General features: G+C 44.2%; 1 protein-coding gene across 1 annotated transcript in view; it reads left to right on the top strand.

Moving 5' to 3' along the window:
* Window positions 1–11,215: 11,215 nt before the first annotated feature.
* SLC12A8 (solute carrier family 12 member 8) overlaps window positions 11,216–21,628 on the top strand; it is a 124,520-nt gene continuing 114,107 nt past the window's right edge. The window contains exon 1 of the mRNA XM_012780430.3: window positions 11,216–11,351. Within this exon, the coding sequence (XP_012635884.2) occupies window positions 11,310–11,351 (42 nt within the window). The 5' untranslated portion in view covers window positions 11,216–11,309. The remainder of the gene's footprint in view (window positions 11,352–21,628) is intronic.

Raw genomic sequence — 21,628 nt, 5'->3', positions numbered from 1 at the left:
TTAATGTGTTGTCATTGAGTCTTAATTGAGAAGTTTTCCTGCACAAATTTTCTGATTATATGTTTGGATAGAATTTAAACAAATTTTTTCAGAGTTCTGGCTATTTTATTTTTCTCCCTTTGGTGAACCTGATAAGGTGTCAGAATAAATTATATCCTTATGATGGATAAAGAATCAGTGGAGGTAAAAAGCTTTAAGTGAACTAAAGCTAAAATTTGGGTCTCAATTTTAGTTCTTTTGTCATTTTCAAATATAAAAAGAACACAATAAAATATTTTACCCACACACTCATGCAGATGCGTATGCATTATGTGTAAGAGCTTCAAGGTGAAATGCGATATTGTAAATGGGAATGACATTACAAAATGATTTTCAAATGACTGGGAAAACTCAAGTTTAGAATGAATTGTAAAATAGAGAACATTTGAGCATCTGCATATTTACCTACTTAACTAAAGTGAACTTTTAAAGTTGTAACCACCTTAATTTTCCCTAGCTTTTTCCATTCTTGATAAGATTCTGAAACTATTAATATAATGCTTCTGTCAAGGTGGGGAAAGGAGCCAAAGAAGTATTAATACATAATCTGTGATAGTAATATGTGTTTTCCGTCGATTAGAATCTTTACTTTCTGGGAGTGTAGTTTTTTTTACCCTGCATTTTATTTTGCATTATTTATCTACATTAGATGGTTGAGGCTAATAGCATCTTTATTTGACCATGTGAAGGGTGTTTATAGTGGTTTAGTTGGAGTACTGTACTTTATTAAACATTGAGTGTTAAGATGTTTGGGGCACTGTGCTGAATACGTTTAATTACCACAACACATTGATAGAACGGTGGTTCTCTGTTTTAGGATACTTTTCTAGAAAATATAATTTCAATAAATTACTTCCAGAAGATAGAAAATACATAGAGGCCAAAACAAGTGAAAATAGAGAACATTGTCCAAAATTATCTCCTACCTAAAATAACAAACTCGTGGATAGGATTCAAGCCTGAACTGTGGAAATGAACCATAGACTTTGTTTTGAAGGAAATGACCTTCACTCTCTCTCTAGCGATTCACGGACCTGACAGTAAAAATACACTAGAGGATCACCTGTACCCCATTGGAGGGTTGGAAGTGGATGCTGAATGAAGGATGCTTTCCTGGAAGTAGAACTAACTGAATCAAGGCTAGTTGCTCATTCTAGCACAGTTTCATGGAAACATTAATATTTTCAATCCCTTGAAGCCATACACTACTGTTTAGTCCTCCCAGATGAGGATTATGTTGATAGTACTCTTCATGTTAAATAACTTCCACTAATCCTAATTATCTGATACTCTCTCTTCCTTGGCCATTTCCTTCAAGGTGTTTGGGCCACTAAAACTTACCTTTTAAACTTCCAATATGATAATTTCCCCTTTGTTTCCTTATGAGAGTTTCAGCACCGTCACTTAGCAGCTTTTGTCAATGACAGTGTGAGGGTTAAGACTGATTGCTAGAGCACAGAATGAAATGAAAGAAAGAGGACATGGAAAAGTAAACACATGCACAACAATTCAGGACCTCACAGAAGAGGACTTGACAGTGGTTTGTGTGTGCATTTTGCTGAGCTGGCACTCAAAGCATGGGGTGGGCATAGGGGGGTATATACACAGAGTCTAGTAATATGTATGTAAAAGTACATACTCTTCAGGAAGGCATTTCCAAGGCAGTGTAACCAGTGCTGCATGGGACAGCTTTAAATGAGCTGTGTGTGTTTTTTGTGAAGGATGATTGTGAGACAGTAGGGGTGTAGTTTGTTAATACTCTAGACTGCATAGGCAAATTGGGCAGTAAGATGAGCAGGAGACTTTTTTTAAAAGTCAAGAGACCTTTGGCCAGGCGGGGTGGCTCACGCCTGTAATCCTAGCACTCTGGGAGGCCGAGGCAGGAGGATCGGTCATGGTCAGGAGTTCGAAACCAGCCTGAGCAAGAGCGAGACCCCGTCTCTACTAAAAAAAAAAAAAAATAGAAATTAATTGGCCAACTAAAAATATATAGAAAAAACTAGCTGGGCATGGTGGCGCATGCCTGTAGTCCCAGCTACTTAGGAGGCTGAGGCAGAAGGATTGCTTGAGCCCAGGAGTTTGAGGTTGCTGTGAGCTAGGCTGATGCCACAGTACTCTAGCCCAGACAACAAGAGTGAGACTATGTCTCAAAAAAAAACAACAACAACTTTTAATCATTGTTGTGCCTTGATCTATCTGTGTAGCCTTGTTCAAGTCACTTTTCCTTTCTGAGCCTTACCTTTTTCATCTGCAAAACGAGGTTAATAAAAATTGCTATGAATGTCAAGTCATTTGAGGTAATTTGTACACTGTAAAGCAGTAAACACATTTTCTTGTTTGGATTTTAGAAGTGGCACAAAGGCAAGCCACAGCAGAGTTGGAGTGCTGGAAGCCTCATTTCATGCAAAGCAGAGCATGTAACAGCGGACTTGCAGACAATATAGTATCTTTCAAAGGGTTGAAGAAGATATGAGAGAGTCGGACTATCTGGCTTTAATTGACCAGTAATGAATACTAGTTAATGAGGTACAAGTGATAGGAATTTTGTAAGGAAAAGATTACTTATCACAGAATTTGTGTTCACTGACAAATAGCTTGCAGAATATTACCCAGCCCTTGCCCTAAACTTCAGGAACACAGAATTTAAAAAGCATGATTTAAAGAAGTGTGATTCCGTTATCAGAGACCCTGAAAGGAATAGAATATTTTCAAGAAGGTCTAAACAGCACTGGTGTATATTGCAACAAATGAGAAACAAACAATAGGAAGAAATAGCATCCCACCAAAGTAAGGGGCTACACCGAGGTGGGAGTCTCAGTTTCTCACTACCAAGCTGTTGGTTAGTCATGAACAGGAAGCTGGCTGGCCTGCGAGGCAAAAGCAAAGTCATGGCCGATGTGAGGCTGGCGTGTTGCAGCCAGGTCTAATAGGCAGGAGGAAGGAATGCATATCTGTGTGCAAGTGGTGGGTTTTCTCTCATTTGTTTCCTTACATTTATTTTTCTTTGACCATTTCTCTCCCTTTTTATATGTCCTTTGCTTTCTTCCTCTTGAATGACTATATATATGTGCCATTGCAGGTGTACATCAAATGAAAACAACTGATTGATGGTATGTGATGCCCTGCCTCTCATGTCAGTTAGGTTTATTTAAGTGTTTTTTAGTATCACTATTTAAGAAAAATTCAAAATAAATTGCTCTATCAGGAGACGATTTGGGGACCCTTAGATTCGTTTGTAAGGGTTCTTTTTTTTTTTTAATACAGGGTCTTGCACTGTTGCTCATGTGATCGATCCTCCCACCTCATCCTCCTCAGTAGCTGGGACTGCAGGCGGGCACCACCACACCTGGATAATTTTTCTTCTTTTATTAAATAGAGACAGGTTATGTTTGTTACCCAGGCTGGTCTTGAACTCCTGCCTCAGCTTCCCAAAGTGCTGGGATTACAGGTGTGAGCCATTGTGCCAGGCCTAGTTTATAATCTTGAAAGCATCTAGTTCACAGGAGCATAAAGCTGCCTCACCCATAAGCAGGTATGAGTAAATGAACAGTGTTACAGGGTAAAATAGGCATTAGGAATGCTATTTGAAGGTATTAGAAATGGTGGTGGAGATTGAATGTCATTAATGCTCTGATCCAAGAGCCTGGAAATATCTGCACTCAACCCCAACCTGCACTTGCCATAGTCTTCTAAACAAGATTTTCAAAGGAGACACACGAGAATCAATGGCTAGGGGAAACAAGGACTTCCTTTGTGCTGCACCTGTTTCCCAAACCCTAGTATAAATGTGGACCAGAGGATGTGGTTGGGACTAAAGGCCTCTAGAACTATTTCCTTCTCCTTGGCACCTTACCACCGCCTGGCTGGCCAGGGCATCTCAATTCATGAGAATAGAATGAACAAAGAGTTAGGATGACCAGAACTCATCAATGAGTGAGTGGGCCCCAGCTCTTTTCCTATCCCAGTTTCATAGGAACAAAGAAAAGAAGCAGCAAAAAAAGGACATGTCCACATGTGTGGCCTATTAATGGAAGAAGGCCTTACTCATTGCTAGATGTGGTTCATTAAGTATTCTATGAGCTCATCAATCAGGTTGGCAACTCATGGGGGCAGGGGGCAGGGCTTGTGAATATTTCTCAGGTTCTTTGGGACCCTACCTCCCTTTACTGCCACCACAGCCCAAGCCACCTCCAGATCTTGCCTGTGTTCCTGCAAGTTTGTGCACATCCACTCTTATTGGCCTCCAGTCTTTGCTCCAGATAACAGCCATGTGAAGCCCTTCAGAAGCTTTTCTCAGTTGCTATTTGCATAAACACGAAGCACCTTACCTTGGCCCTGCATGGTCATCTGCTGCCCACATCCCAGCCTGCCCACAGTCAGCCTCTTGTCCTCTCTGCTCTTTGTCTGCAGGACTGCTTTCAGCTCCAAATACTTGGATGTACTGTTTTTGGCCAGCAAGGCACTATTTTCTCTCTATGCTCTATTAAACTCCCCACGCCCACCCTATCCTCCAGATTTCAGCCCTAGCATCATCTCAGAAAAGCTTATCCTGATTTCCCTGTTTAGGTAATTTCAACCATTTCAGAGTCTCTGATCACCCTGTATGATTTTTCTACCATAGATGGCTATGTAATGTTATGCTTCTCAGTGTGAGAATTTGATTATTGTCTCCCCCACCTGTCCAGAGCAGTCTTGCTCCCCACTGTGTGTTCAGTGCTGGCCATGGTGCTTGGCGATCAGCAGATATTTGGTGACCGTGGTTGAAGGAGAGAATCCAGGCCCTGTGAGTTATATCCCAGGGTGCAAAGAGTCAGCTTGCAGGCCCCGCAGAAGAATCACTGCCAGGGAGTTTGAGGCTTTGTGGGTAACAGCAGTGGGACCAGAATACTGGTCAAGTGATTTTCAAAATGGCGCATGGGGCAGAATTCTGAAAATAGCTGATCTGAATTTCAGTCCCCAGGAAAATTCTAGAATGTATAACAACTTTGTCCGGTAGGCTTGCCAGGTCTTGTCATTAACTCCATGCTACAAATAAGGAAACTGAGGCTCAGACACATCAAGGTCATATAATAAAAAGTGAGAGTTAGGACTCACATTCAGACCTGAATTCTCTCATCTATGCTCTTGAAGGTCTGACATTGGGTCTTCCCTAGATGATATTTAAGTAAATGCTGGATGCTAATATCATATTGTTGTCCCAGTCCAGTAAGGCCGCCACTGTCATAAAATAAGCTGGACTCTGTTTTGTAGGCTCTTTTCTGCATCACATATGTTCTTATGCACCTACCAGGCCCTGGCCAGTGACAGATGCCAGGTGGCTGACAGAGAGAGAAGGACTTTCTCTTGCCAGAGGGCAAACCCCCAGAGTCAACAAATGGCTTAGATCCTGGAGCAGAACCTGCTTGACAGGAGCTGGGGACACCTGACAGCAGGTGTCCCCAGTGGCGGCCCCTCCCTTTCCACCCAGCCCTGCCAGGAGCCAGGGCAACAGGCTGGTCCCTGTGGAGTCCCCCCCTCCTCAGGTGCCCTCAGACTGTGTGCGGGGCTCATACTTGGCCCAAGTTTGCATCTCCTGACTCATCCCTTCCAATGCCCAGCAAGGCCTGGCAGCCCTTGGGACAGACTTCCCCCGTGGATCTGGGGCTCTGGGAAGCACACTTCAAAGTCCAGGAAAACCTTTTCCTGTCTTCTCTTTTCACCTGGATTAAGGAGGCTGCATTGTGTAGAGGAGAGAGCCTGGTATTAGAACCAGACCTAGATTCAATCCTGGTTCTACCCTCAGAGCTAGCAAACCTTTCTGAGCATGTGCAAAATTCCTGTGATTTTTTTTAAGAAATAGGTAGGCATGCCTAGGAGAGTGCATCACCATGACCAACTAAAAAATTTATATACACTATATATATATATATATATATATATATAGTGTATATATATATATACACTACAGTGTATAAATATATATATGTATATGTGTGTAGTAAGTTACCTGTGCTCCTTCAGTGATATATTCACACCCTCTCCTTGTCACTGAAAATGGTAACTACAGTAAGACACCACAACTACCAAGCTGTATTTTATCTTTCCAATGCTTGGGAGAGGGGGGAAACCCTGCTGGGCTAGAAATTTCATAATTTCAACCTTGGCTGTGCATTAGAATCACCGGAGGAGTTTAAAGAAAATACTGATGCCCAGGCCCCATACCAGACCAATTAAGTAATTAAGACAGAATCTCTGGGGGCGGGTCCCCCGTATTGGTACTTTCTGAAAGGACCCCTAGGCGATTGTAAAGTTCAGCCAGGGATTGTAAAGTACACGTCAGACTAGCTGACCCACCTCTCCAGGCACTTCTGATTCGGGTTCTAGGCCCAGGCTGTGAGATATGTTGTGTACATGCGTATTTACACCATGATTGTCAACCTGCTTTCACATTTCTGTTCCAGTTGACTATGTGTAAACTCTGGTCCCTGCCCAGGGTTCAGACTTTCTGACAAATGAGGTTATCATTCAAGACATGGGTTCTCTGCCTTTACACAGAAGGCAATTCTCAGATCCGACCATGGAAGGAAAGAAAAGAAACAGCTTCTTTCTGTCTGAGACTGAGCCGGGTAGGACCCACAGAGCAGCAGGCTCATTGTGTGCTTCAACTTGAGATTGAGTTGTTACTGAATAGGAAAAAAAAGGTGAGTTTAATAACAATATTTTTCACATAACTGGGCTGCAGTGACAGTGAATTCAATGAAATAAATAAAAATACTTCAAAAGGAAGCAAAACATTTTTTTCCTTGGTTGGATGCACTGTGTCTTTGGTATCTAATGATGCATAACAAATTACCTGAAAACTCAGTGGCTTAAAACAACAATAATTTATTCTCTCTCGAAGTTTCTATGGGTCAGGAATTCAGACGGAGCCCAGCAAGCACAGCTTTTCTCTGCTCCTACAGTATCTGTAACTTCAGCTGGAGGCTGGAATCATCTGAAGGCTTGTTTCACTCTCATGTCTGGCAGGCGCTACTGGCCATGGACTAGAACACCCACATGTGGCCTGGGCTTCCTCACAACATGGTGGCTGAATCCTGAGGGTAAGTGGGCCGAGAGTGAGGAAGACAGGCAGACTTCCTATTGTCTTTATGGCCTAGCCTAAGAAGTCAAGCAGTGTCATTTTTTTTTCATTTGTATTGGTTGAGGCACTTAACAAGATCCACTAAGGCTCAAGGGGAGGGAACATACACTCCATTTCCCTCTGAAGGAATCTCAACGTCATATTGTACGAAGAGCATGTGAGATGGCATATTAGTGCAGCTATCTTTGGAAAATACAATCTGCCCCACATTGATTGTCTTTTTAATTTTCTTACTCATTTCCCCCCATCCCAGACTCCCAAGTAACATATGTTCATTTTAAGAAACAAAGTCAATAAAAATTGAGAATTTATACACCAAAATGGGTTTCTTCTCCCATTTTACTCACTGTCTGAATCCCATTCCCTAGACATAACCACTACTAACAGATTGATGGGTATTTTTCTATACAAATGATATACAGACATAAATATATACTGCTTTTTAAAAAATGATAACACTACACATTATTCTGTGATTTGCTGTTTTTATTCATTGTTATTATATGATGAACAGAGTTCCATAGTATACATATGGAAACATCCAATTCTTTCTAATGCTGGCTGTCATAGTGTGGCTAACTTATTTAGCAGTCTTCTGTTGATGGACATTTTGGTTGTTATCCTTTATTTTTTAACTATTACAAACTAATGATGCAATGAACATCCTTATACTGGTCATATAGGGTGATATCTTAAAAATGGAAATATTTTGTTCAAAGGATATGCAGGATACTATTTTGAAACACAAGAGTGGGTTTAAGGTTAGTGTCATTGTTATAAATCTACATTAATAAGGATACACATTTTTTCTTTGCAAATGAGCAAAACATGCAAGAAAACATGTTTGTTCTTAGAAGATGCTTATAAGCTTTGAAGGGAACTTCTCATAGAAAACGATGGGTGGCAGGAAGTAGGTGGTTATGAAGAGAGGCGTGCATTTCCTTTTCTAATGTTTTTGACTCAGGCTGATATGGAATTGAATGTGGATTCTTCAAAGTTCACTGTGACGCTTAGAAGGTCATCAGAAGGTGATAGCAAACAAGAAACCAACTTGAGGCAAAAAAAAAAGTGTCATGTATGACCCAAAAGTAAATAAAAAAGATGACTGTGCTGGCCATACAGATGAACAAAAGGACAAATAGCCCTCTGTATCCACAGGTGCTGCTTTTGTGGATTCAACCAAACGTGGATCAAAAGTATTTGGGAAAAAATGGATGATTATGCCTGTATTGCACATGTACAAACTTTTTCTTGGCATTATGCCATACACAATATAGTATAACAACTATGTAGATAGTATTTACATTGGATTAGGTATTATAAGTAATCTAGGTATGATTTAAAGTACATGGGAGATGTGCACAGGTTACATGCAAATACTATGCCATTTTATATAAGGGACTTGAGCATCTGTGGATTTTGGTATCCACACAGGTGGATTCCAATAACAGGAACATCTCATCCTGTCCACCTATCTATCCTTTGTTCACAAATGGCTAATCTGTAATTTATTCTGGGGTCCTTCCCTCTTGCAGAGATGGGTTATTAAAAACTTCTTTGCCAGGAATGAAGTTCTGATACATGCTGCAACGTGGATGAACCTTGAGGACATTATGTTAAGTGAAATGAGCCCGGCACAAAAGGACAGATATTATATGATTCCACTTGTATAAAATATCTAAAATATGGACATTCATAGAGCTAGAAAGTAGATTAGAGGTGGGCTGGGAGTAGGAGAAACGGGGAGTTATTACTTAATGGATACAGGGCTTCTGTTTAGGGTGATGAAAGTTTTAGAACTAGATAGTGGTGATGGTTGTACAACATTGTGAATGTGATTAATGCCACTGAATTGTATGCCTAAAAATGGTTAAAAATAGCAAATTTTATATTTTATATCTACACACACACACACACACAGCTTCTTTGCTGGGGCAGAAGAGAAAGGTTAGGGCTTTGTCAGTGTTCCCATGGCTTTGCCTTCCCTTTTGTTTTTAAAAGAACAACCTCTATTTTTAGGGATTTTCACACAAAGGCTTGTGGGTGTGGGAAGTACTCCCAGCTGCCCTCCTCTTTCTCAGAAGCCCACATGGAAGCCTAGCAAGTTATTTAAGGTTTAGGAAATATGCCAGATTGGAAATGGAGATAATTTAATCTCTCTGTATGTTAATTTAGTTTTTCCTCCAACTTGAGGCCCTGGAAACCTTACTTCACCCCTAGGGAAGGTGGTTCTGGGTCTCCGGGAAGGTGGTTAGGGTAACTCCCCCTTACGCAGCACGCCTGGGAGCGCTTTCTTGGCAAAAGCAGCTCTACTCCCTGAGAGTCTGGGGGTCACCTGGTCCAGCAGCCATTCGCCCTGGTGTGCAGGGTCTCAGTCTGCTTGTCCAGACGCTTCTCCTGCACCTGCCCGCGGGCTGCGGCCTTTCCCGCGCGGGCTTTCTCGCTCAGTGTTCCGCGTTGGGCAGCAATCCTTAGAAGGAGCTGCAGTGGGTGGGCCCCTGACGCTGGCTCCCTAATCCCGGGGCCGGGCACCTCAGCGGGTTGCATTGTGTGGGGGCAGCGGCAGCGGCTGGCCAGGTCGAGTCCGTGGGCTTGCGGACTCTGCCTCCTGTCATCCCCCCATGCCTGCCCTGCCTCCCCGCGTTAAGATTCTCGTCCCTTTCCCCGGGACCTGTCGGGGTCTGGGAGCGCCCAGCCTCCTGGGCGGCGGGAGGGGTGCAGGCCGACCCTCGGGGCGGGAGCGTCCGCAGCCTCTCCCGCTCCACCTGGTGGGTGCCGGCGTGGCGGGGCGCCGGAGCTGGGGCGGGAGCACCTCCTGCCCAGAGAGGGTCAGCCACGTGGCGACGGGGCGGGGACAGGGCGGGCCCTGCGCTGGGAGCTCGTGGTCCCGGAGCAGGTGAGGACGGAAGGTTGGAGGGTGAGGGGGCAGAGGGGTCTCGGGGACCGTTCCTGTCCTCGGGAGGAGCTCTGGCCTGCATTAGGGGTCAGGCTTGGGGTCACCTTTGTCCCCACCCTGGCTCAGGCAGATCCTCCCCTCCGCTGGTCACCTGGCGCGCCCGCACTCCGAACGGCTGTCCCGAGGTCGGAGGCTTGGGAGGCGCGCGGGTCTGCCAGGGGCGCGGAGGGCCCGGCCCGCGCGGCGTCGGCGCTGGGGAAGGGCGGCCGAGCGGGTCTGAGGTCCCGCGGGCGGCTGCGGCAGGCGCAGCTCTGGGAGCGCGGGACTTAGCCGGCCTTTTAGCCACCACCTGTCACCCGGCTTTTGGCAGGTCCTGCAGTCTCCCCAGCTTCTCTCCGGGCAAGCCCTGTTCCCCACCCCCTAGTTCTTTCTTCGAAGACCCCTCGGTGCGCTCTCTCGTCCCTGCCATCGCTGCTACTATCATGGGTCGTGTTCCTCCCACATGACCATGAGCTCTGCCTCCTTTCCCCTTCCCTCTTCCTCCCCTTCCTCCTCCTCTTTCCAAAATGCCATGAGCCCATCCACGTTCCAGCACTATGCTGTAGACAGGGAGCACACAGATCAGACACAAGGTCCCTGCTGCTGCAGGGGGAGACTCTGCCGGTGGGCTCCAGACCTGGCCCTAACAATGATGCTCCCACCATGTTTTCTCACCCGCCCCCTTCACCCCTACACTTTTCTGTCCTGTTCCAGAGGGGTTCCCAAGACAGCCCCTAATCTCCCCTCTCCCCTCTGCTCATGTCCAGTTGACATTCACTCACCGTCTGCAGCCAGTTCTCCTGAGCCAAGGGGGCCCTTGTGGGGATCAAGGGGTCCGGGAGGCACGCAAGGGTGGGACAGGAGTGTAAACTGTGTCCTCAGGGCTGGCCAGCTGGCTGTGACCCTCACACACTGCAGGAGTTCAGGAAGAAAGCGAGCTGGGAGCGGCTGTGGCTCAGGACAACAAGATGTGAGCGCAGGTGGGCTTGGAGGAATGAACATCTATTTGTGTACCAAAGAGGTGACCAGGATGAGTTTCTAGATGAAGTAGACAAGGTCCCTTCCTCACCAGGGCCTTGCCTGATGTAGAGGAATGTGGACAGTGAGGAGAGAAGAACAGAGGAGACAGCCTGACTGAGGGTTCTGTTTGCCTTCCAGAGGGGTCTCCGCACCCTCCCAGACCACCAGGACTCTGTTTGCACAAGCCTGGACCAGATGTCTCAGGTGCAGGAACTCTTCCACGAGGCAGCTCAGCAGGTAGGCTGGGAGATGTGGGGAACTGGGGTGGGACCCATGACAAGGGGTCACCAGGCAGGGAGCTAAGTAGAAGGAAACACTATAGTGTGCTATTTAAAATAATCTCTGAACTTTAGTTTGGTATTCCAGTTTAATTGAGAAAACATTATAACCAACTCTTAACCATTTGTGTACAGAAAATCTTTGACATTATTTGCGATGGATTTTGAATCTTAGGCTTCCCTCCACCCACCATGCCATCATTGGAGGTCTCCATCAACAGAGTGAGGACCCAGATAACATAAACTCTTTTTAATACTGAATCAAACCAATGTAAGAAGGTGAATTTATTTCTGAAAAACTCATATGTACTGAAGCCAGATGGATTTCTGGATTCCCTGATGTTTGCCAGATTTTTTTTTTCTTTTTCTTTTTCTTTATCCTCTCCCTACTGATCGTTAGTGATAGTAAATATTCAACGTGTAGGCAAGCAATTGAGGTGGATTGCCCCAGAAAGAGAGTTGATTCCTTAAGAAACAAAAGACTGTACTTAGGTGTTATCAGAAAACTAATTGTGCCCAGGGTCTTTGCCTTCAACTTGCAATTTCACTGCCCCTTGGATTTCCCTCCTGCTTTGCAGAGAGGGGCAGGGGCATTGGCCGGCATTATGTAATAACAGGGTGAGTGAGCCCCTCACGAGAGGAGGGAACCAACTCCAGTAGCAAGAGAGCTGGGTCCAGAAGTGTCTTGAGCCAAGGGGCAGAAGAGGGTGAGGAAGTTGAGGTCCAAGCTTGGAGAGGGAATCCAAAATGGCTAGTTACCCCCTTTTTATGCACACAGGAAACATGTGTAAAATGCAGCACAGCGGCTGACAGGTGTTAAGTGCTCTATAAAAAGTACTGGCCGCCTTTACCCCGCTGGCCCAGGCCCAGGGCCACGTTCCTGCCCCTCAGTCCTTAGCCTCTCACACCCAGCCCTGGAAGGATTCAGGCTGCTTAGACATGAATGGCTGGAAACTCAGAATAGCTCCTCAGAGATATTTCAGAACTCTTTCCCAGAGCTGCTCGTTCCCAGGTGTCACGGCCTGGGACCTTCAGATCTAGGTTTGTCAGGGGTCTCACGTTTAGTTGGAGCAGTCTCTTGCTTGCTTCCCATGTGTTTTGTTTGCGTGTGTGAGACTGTACCTGGGTGTTTGTGCTCTCAGCATTTATTTGCACACTACTCCTAAATAGTGGGCACGGCGTTAAGCATGAAAAAGAAACCCAGGTGGAAAATGTGAGGCCCCAGGGATTCCGCAAGGAGAGACAAGTAAGACATTCTGGGTTCTCTGTGAGAAGAATCTGTGCCTCTCCCCTGTTTAAACCTTCAGTGGCCCCTCATGTCCGCCACCCAGGTTCAAACTCTCTCTCGCCTCGGCCCTGTACGGTCTCACCCCGCCTGAGTGTCGAGTCTGGTTCCTTCATCATCCTCTTCCTGGCAGGACTTCCAGCCAAACCCCACCGTTCCCCAGGGCTTGTCCTTCCCTGGGCTTTGCTGATACTTCTCACTCGACTGATGCGTCACTGAAACCCTCCCAGTAGCTAAGGCAGTGCCTGGCATTTAAGTGGCATTCAGTGGACTGACCACATGAACAGACAGTAGGTAGCTCCAGCGCAAGTCAAATTGGCTGAAGTGGCCTAAGAGAGTTAACTTTTAAAATGTAACGCATACAAAGGCCTCTGTGTCACCTCCTTCTCTCTCAACATCTGAACACTGAGGGATTGGACAATGTCCACTGTCAAGTGGCAAGGCCTTCGGTGTCACTATCTAGGCACATTTGCAGTCCATCCATGTCTCTCTCTCCCTGCAGTTTCTGGTCAGGGGTGCCTTTTCTTGATTGCATTATTCATACCCTCCTAACTTCTTTCTTCACATTGCTACTATGATTCTTTTATAAAGCAAAAAACCTGCTCTGCTTAAAGCCCTTCCATAGCTTCTCATCACCTTCAGAATTCAGTTCAAACTCCTCTTCTTGGTCCCCAAGGCCCTCTGTGACCTGGCCGACCTCTCCCCCGCCTGCAGCACCCTGCACCACTGCACTCGCCATGTGGCACTGACAGGAGCTGTTTCCTTCCCATCTCTGTCAGGGCTGTGAACTCCTTCAGTTCAGGGGCACGTCGTCTGGTTTATTTTTGTATCCCCGATACCTGGCAGCGTGCTTGGTATATAGAACATGCTCAAAGGATGTTGGTCTTACTGAACTGAACTTGCCTGGCTAGGGGTGGGGGTGGGGGGCTGCCATTTGCATTAAGTCTTTAAGCCTTGGTGGAAGTGGGACATATGGTGAACTTGGGACTCATGTCCCAGGTGGGAGGGTAAGAAAATGATAATAGCTTTCAATAGTGGGCACTTACTGTATGCTGAGCACTTAATATGCATCACCTCATGTAATCTTCAGAGCAACATTCTGAGGTAGATATGATTACTTTGGTTTGATAGATGAACTGGAGCACCTTGAACCCAGGCGTGTTTGATGCCGAGGCCTGAGCTTTAATGCTTTTTGCTATATGCCTCCTGCTCCAAGGGCACAAGCAAAGCCACCCAGATGGCAAGTCAAGGGCCCCTGTGGGAGGACAGAGGGTATGTTGGGGGGCTCATGTGTTTGAAGCTGAACTCGAGGAGTAGCTTACCCTTAAGAAATTTCCTGTGAACCTTTTTTTACCTTTACTCCAGTCTTAGGGTGTCAGCAATTCTGCTAAGAGCTTTGAGGTCCATAGAACACGGGATTAAGTAAGCAGTGCCCAGTGGGAAGACAGGCTAGTGTGTGTCATGCCAAACCCTGCAGTCTTGATCTGCTCTTCTCTTGGTCACTGTGACTGGAAAGTAGCTCACAGGAAGTCTGGCAGGAGTGGAGATGCTTGTAGGTTAGGTGGAGAGGTGAGCAAATGATTCTTGGTTTAGTTTTAATCATTTTTGAACCAGTTGGGGTAACCCTCTGTGTGTGTGTGTGTGTGTGTGTGTGTGTGTAGGTTGGTCAGTAATAAGTGGATGAGCTCAGAAGGGGCTGAGGGTTAATGGTGTGGTGGTCAACGGTACACGTGTACATGTGCTGCCTGGGTTCAAGTACTGGCTCTGACACTTTGTGACCTTGAGCAAGTCACTTAGCCTTGCTAAGCCTCCATTTCCTCACCTATAAAATAGCTACCCAATGATTGAACTTGCCCTAGAGAATTTAAAAGATTAAAAGAGATGTTAATAATTCTTGTAAATATTTAGTATCATGCTTGCTTGGTTCATGGTAAGAATTCAGTAAATGTTGGCTAATAATAAAACTAGGTGGGGACTATGTATTTAGCCCATGGGGTAGACGTATAGGGGATCAGAAGGATCAGTTGGCAAATAAATGCGTGACTCAGCATAGGAAGTCAGGCAGAAGAGCCAAGGCAGGAGTCTCAAATTCAGACTCATAGCACTGGCCAACAGCAGAGTGGGGGACATTGTTCCAGGGAAGCTGCTGGGTGGACAGTCCATCAAGCAGCATGGACTCTTTGTGGGCCTAGGCAGGTCTGGAGTGTGCATTTAAGGACCTACTGAACTGCTGGCCAGCCGGGTCTTATTCCAGGAGCCTCTGTCCCAAGGCACTTTGTTAAGTGTGGTTTGATAGTAGATTTGAATTTGGGAACCCAGGTCCCAAATTCTGACTGTGCCACTAGATAGGCTGGACCCTTGGGCAAGTAACTCAAAGGCTCCCAGGGTGTTTCCACCACTGTGAGATGGGGTGAGTGTACCTGATTTTCAGGGGTTTTATGAGCTTAAATGAGATACCATATGTGGAAGGGTCTGGCCCAGTGCCTATCTCCTGATGAGCACTAAACAAAATGCATGTTCAGTGATTAGGGGAAGCAAACTTCACAGCGAAACCCAGTGGAGTGGGCTGTTTATGACACCTGGGGCTGGAGACTAAGGAGCAGCTGGTGCCAGAAGGCGGCGACTGGAGGCTAACGGGCCTCGGATGTGTGCTTGGATCTTCCAGGTACTGGACAGAGAGGCCTTTAGCTAACATGGTGGTTCATGAAGATCAAGCTATCTGCAGGAGAAAGCAGAGAGCTTCAGACAGGAAGAAACAGCAAGTAGACAAGCTGTGTGAGGTCTGAAGTCCAGCACAGTCAAATGCTTTTAGCATTGGGAACAGGGAGGAAATTCAGTTCCGTTTACCAGGTATCTATGGAGTGCCTGTTCTTGCCTGGAGATATTAAAGCAAACATGAAAAGAAGAGAAATCTCTTCGTTCTTATGGAATAAAGGATGCCTCTAGCTAATCTGAGGCTTCCATCTCCCTTCTCTCAGGGTTGGATGGTCTCAAGAGAAACTTAAAAGGGAAGCTGTGTCATGTGGTGGCATGAGAACGAGCCACCAAAAGCTGCAGATTAACTAGTACACACGAAGTAACTAGTACACATGATGCGAGCTCTTTCTTCAGAGACTTGCGCTGCAGCAGTAGTGGGCGCAATGAAGACCTTTTTCTAGGAGGTCTGTGGGCCAATGTCTGGCTGGCCTGAGCGAATCACCCCTAGGAAAAAGCCACTGCAGACCCAGGGAGCAGGCAGCCCACCAGCACTGCGGCGTCTGGCCCAAGTGTAGGAGGAGGTGTTTCCAGGTCCCGAGGCCAGCCTGGGTGCAGGGTGTGACCTGCTCCTTGTCTGTCTGCACAGTGTCCCAGCACTGCTTGGCTTCCTGCCCTTCCCTTCTCTGTCCTCTCCTCCTTTGCTCTTTTTCTCTCTCTTTTCCTCCTCAATTCAGTGGCTTACCCAAGTCAGCCTCGGGGTAAGAGAAAGAGTCCCATCAAGTTTTGGGGCAATAGTGACAAGGGAATTAGCACCAGCAAGAGAGGCAGATAGAACCAAACCTGCCAAGAGATAGAGGGGACCTCAGGGATCCTGTGGCCCAGACCCCTTGCTCAGCGCGTCAGGGAACAAGCCCAGAGACCTGATCTCCCTCAGTAGTGGGTCCATGAGGACCCAAGTGTTGAATGACTTGCTCAGAGACCCATGCAAAGAGCTGCAGAGCCAGGCTAGAAGCAAGGCTACTGACCCTATAATACAGGGCTGCGTTGATCTTAACAAAACCAATCTGTAGGTTGTAATGTAATTTTGAGTAGTGGCGTCCGGCTTCATTGCAAAAGCTTTGCTCTTATTTTATTTTCTGAGTGCTCATTAGCCAGTGTACAGTTAAGACCCAACTTGCATTTTTACTGTGCATTTTCCAGGACTGTTTTAGAGTCTTTCAGAGGCAACGTGAGCCTTCGCAGCCGCATGCAGGCAATAGCGTGTTGTTTTATTAGTATGTGAAGGAATGAATGCAACTGAAGAGAAAGGAAAAGGGAAGTTAAGACAAGGTGGTCTTGTCAGCCCCTCCTTTGCAGATAAGGACAGTGGGGCCCAGAAGGTGGAAGAGCAGGGCTCACAGCACATGGAGGGGTCCCAGGGCCACGACCACCTCACCTGCCCAGTTTTTGTAGGGCATGAAGCTTATACAATTTTTAGGGGCTCTCTTTAGTAAAAAGGATACAAATTGCAAATACAAAGTTAGATGTGATCTTTGGAAGGGACACAGTGATAGTGAAGGGTCTTGAAACTTAAGCTATTAGCTTATCATAAAACTACCTCTGGCAAGTGGACAGAACCAACTTTTAGAGACAGCAAAAGAGAAGAGGCTCCTGATCCCCGAGTGCTCGGGAGAGAAGAAATGGTAGATGCTGTTCTCAAGACTGAGATGCGTCTGAGGCATTTCATGTAGACACTGACATTCTTTTCTTCTCTTCCTCCTCTTCCCCCCTTTCCATTTTATAGCCCTGTTTGTTACTTTGCCTGAAAGTGACAACTGGGCCCAGAATGCTGCATATTTGTAAAAAGTGGAATAATATGTCCTTCACTGGAATGAATTAGGTGGGATTCCATGTCTCATCTGTATCTTCAGAATTTTAATTGATGGAGGTGCCTAAGTGACAACATGGAGAAGTCAATGCCACTCAAAGATTTTTATTACTTACATTTCCTGAGAGGAGAGAACACGCTATGCCACGCGGGCCACAGGGAAGCACCAGGGTTGGTCAGGTGGCTAAAGACAGGCATGAGGCGAAACCTAGGCCAAAGCCTTTACTGGGGTTTCTGCAGGAAGGCAAGGCAGGGTGAGCAGGCAGCTTAGGACTGGCTAGTTGGAACACTTCGCGTGGGCTCTGGTTTGTAGGGGCGACCTCCAGCCACCTGGCACCTTGGGATGATGTAGGTCAGGGGAAATATTGGCTTGGTGTGTGAGAGTTAGACAAGGAGGAGGTTGGAGGTGTAGACTCAAACTGGTGGGTTTGCATATGAAAGGTGTGTTCCTGGCTGAGCCTTTTGCTCTCTCTAAGAACTGGCTAGCCCTGGGACAGTCAGTCTTTCCCAGGCCAGTAAGATTTAAAAAGTTTTTTTTATTGATACATAATAATTGTACATATTTATGGGGCACATGTGGTATTTTGATAAAATCATACAATGTGTAATGATCAAATCAGGGTATTTAGCACATCCATCACCTCAGACGTTTATCATTTCTTTGTGTTAGGAACATTTCAAATCTTTTCTTTTAGCTATTTTGAAATAGATAATAAATTATTGTTAACTATAGTCACTCTACTGTGCTATGACACTAAAACTTATTCCTTCTATCTAATGGTATATTCATACCCGTTAACCAACCTCTCTTTATCTCCCCCTCTCCTTCCTAGCCTCAGGTGACCATCATTCTGCTCTCTACTCCCATGAGAGTTTTTAGCTCCCACATAGGAGTGAGACATGTAATATTTGTCTTTCGGCATCTGGCTTATTTCACTTAACATAATGACCTCCCAGCTGAGCATGATGGCTTACACCTGTAATCCTAGCACTCTGGGAGGCCGAGGCAGGAGGATTGCTAGAACTCAGGAGTTCAAGACCAGTCTGAGCAAAAACAAGACTCATCTCTACTAAAAACAAAAATTAGTCAGGCATTGTGGTGTGTGCCTGTAGTCCCAGCTACTTGGGAGGCTGAGGCAGGAGGATTGCTTGAGCCCAGAGTTGGAGGCTGCAGTGAGCTACAATGACACCGCTGTACTCCACCCAGGGCAACAGAGTGAGAATCTGTCTCAAAAAAAAGGAATTTGAATCTCCTTCCTCACTCTCCCCTTTCATATATATATATATATATATATATATATATATATATATATATATATCCTCCAATTCCATCTGTGTTGCTGCAAATGACAAGATTTCATTCTTTTTATGGCTGAATAGTATTTCGTTGCGTGTGTGTGTGTGTGTGTGTGTATATATATATATCTTCTTTATTCATTCATTCATTGATGGACACTTAGGTTGCTCCATATCTTGGCTATTGTGAATAGTGCTGCAATAAACATGGGAGTGTAGGTATCCCATTGATATACTGATTTCCTTTCCTTTGAATAAATACCCAGTAATGAGATTGCTGAATTTTATGATAATTCGATTTTTAGTTTTTTGAGAAACCTTCATTCTGTTTTCCATAATGGTTTTACTAATTTACATTCCCATGAAAGAGTATGAGTTCCCTTTTCTCCACAACCTCACCAGCATTGGTTATTTTTTCTCTTTTGTATATTAGATATTCTAACTGTGATAAGATGATATCTCATTTTGGTTTTGATTTGTATTTCCCTGATAATTAGTGATGTGGAGCATTTTTTCATATACTTGGCCATTTGTATATCTCCTCTTGAGAAATGTCTATTCAGATCCTTTGCGCACTTTTTAATAGGATTATTTGGTTTTTTTGCTTTTGAGTTGAGTTCCTTATATATTTTGGATATTAGTCCATTGTTGAATGAACACTTTGCAAATATTTTCTACCATTCTACAGGTTGTTCTTCACTCTGTTGATTGTTTCCTTTGGTGTGCAGATGCTTTTGGCCTTGATGTAATTCCATTTGTCTATTTTTGTTTTTGTCATCTATACTTTTCATGTCTTAATCCTAAAATCTTTTCCCACACCAACATTCTGAAGCATTTCTACTATGTTTTCTTCTAGTAGTTTTGTAGTTTCAGGTTTTATGTTTAAGTCTTTAATCTATTTTGGGTTGACTTTTATGTACAGTGAGAGATAGGAGTCTAGTTTTATTCTTCTGCATGTGGATATTCAGTTTTCCCAGCACCATTTAGTGAAGAGAGTGTCCTTTCTCCGATGTATGTTCTTGGTACCTTTGTCAAAAATCAGTTGACTATAAATACATGGATTTATTTCTGGGTTCTCTATTTTGTTCCATTGGTCTACATGTCTCTTTTTATACCAATATCATGCTGTTTTGGTTACTATACTTTTACAGTATATTTTGAAGTCAGGTAGTGTGATGCCTCCAAATTTGTTCTTTTTTTCTCAGTATTTCTTTGGCTATTCGGTGTCTTTTTTGGTTCCATATGAATTTTAGGATTGTTTTTTCTATTTCAGTGAAGGATGTCATTGATACTTTGTTAAGAATTGTATTGAATCTGTAGATTTCTTTAGGTAGTATGGTAATTCTAACAATATTAATTCTTCTGATCCATGAGCGTGAAATGTCTTTCCATTTGTTTGTGTCTCCTTCAATCAATTTCCTTCATTAGTGTTTTGTAGTTTTCATTGTAGAGGTCTTTCATCTCCTTAGTCAGCAAGATTTTAAAGTTGTCATAACATCATAAGATACAGAAATAAAAAAACAGGGAGTGGTGGCTCATGCCTATAATCCCAGTGTTTGGGATGCTGAGGGGAGAGAATTGTTTGAGCCCATGAGTTTGAGACCAATCTGGGCAACATAGCAAGATCCTGTCTCTAAAAAAAATTGTTTTTTGAATTAGCCAGGGATGGTGGCAATGTGCCTGTAGTCCTAGTTACTCAGGGGGCTGCAGCAGGAGGATTGCTTGAGCCCAAGAGTTCAAGCAAGCTATGATCACACCACTGCACTCCAGCCTAGGTGATAGAGTAAGATGGTGTATGTAAAAAACCAAAAAACAAGAAAAAGTGATTGATACATTTTTGCCTAGCTATGAATAGATGGACTAGGTAACTTCAAAGCATCTTACTGCCATAGGGTACATTCCATCCATGGCCAGATATAGCAAAAATGCTATCTTTGCCATCATTTAACAGTTTGGGATTTGCAAGGAGAATTCTAGATGGTGCATTAATGACTAAGTACTATTCTTGTAATTTGAGCAAGATGTCACTAGGTGGTGCTTATACTCTGGTCTGCCTGATTGAACATCCCGGCTTCCTATAAGGGTGGATTGCTGAGTTTTAGCTTACTTTCCATTCATTTGTATTTTCTCTGACCACCATATATTTCTTCAGGATAATAGTTTAAACACTAGATAGTTCTATATTCCTAGAAAAATATCAATGAATTATAATAAGATTTAAAGAAATACACATACTTGAGTATAAGTTAATAACTCTTTCTGCCCTGCAATAATTATCAAGTGTGATTTAATACAATTCCTAAATTTTTGTTCCTTCGTGAGTTTTAACACCTTAATCAGAAGATGTGGTTGTAGTGATGGCGGTGTGATTTAGAATAGCTTGACGTGAGAAGTCTTTAGAGGCAACAGCTCTTCAGCCTGTGATGCATTTCTCAAAGGATTACACTTTAGCATTACCACTTCTCAGGAGACGGTTCCTTTGTTTGTTTTTGTTTTTATATGAATGTTTTCTTCCCCACATGAATAGGCAGAAAGAAAGAGAAAAAAGATAGTTGGGTAAAAACCACTCCTCTGTGTAAAAATTCTATGATTTTTCCCCCCTAATCTGTAGGTAGCCTGTAAATCACGTCCCTGGTTGCTGCCACTGATTATAGGGTTTAGGTGCTTACTGATTAACTTGAAGCAATGGTGGCCTAGCAACCCTCACTAAGCCAAAAATAGTTATGCTCCTGCTCTAACATAAATCGCAGTGCTCGTTGAATTTAACTTAAAACAGAAAGCTATGACTCCTTTTGAGTGACTTTCCTCTTTTATTTTAGGCAGTTATCAGTAAAGCACTACACAAAGCAAAAGCAAATTATAAATTTTTTAAAAAGAAACACAAACTTTGAGGCATGCATTTATTTTATAAAAGGTTTCAACATATTATACACGTAATGTGAAGTTTACCATCTTATCCACTTTGGAGGGTACAGTTCAATGGTATTAAATATATTCATAATGTGTGTAAATAAATATTTATTTATTTTTAAGCTTTATTTTTTAAAAATTCCACACTCAATAGAAAAGTTGCAATAGTACAAAAAAAAGC

Source organism: Microcebus murinus, chromosome 1 (assembly GCF_040939455.1).
Source record: "Microcebus murinus isolate Inina chromosome 1, M.murinus_Inina_mat1.0, whole genome shotgun sequence".
Taxonomy (NCBI): domain Eukaryota; kingdom Metazoa; phylum Chordata; class Mammalia; order Primates; family Cheirogaleidae; genus Microcebus; species Microcebus murinus.
The sequence above is the reverse complement of the archived record's forward strand: the minus strand, read 5'-3'. Positions and strand labels throughout refer to the sequence as shown.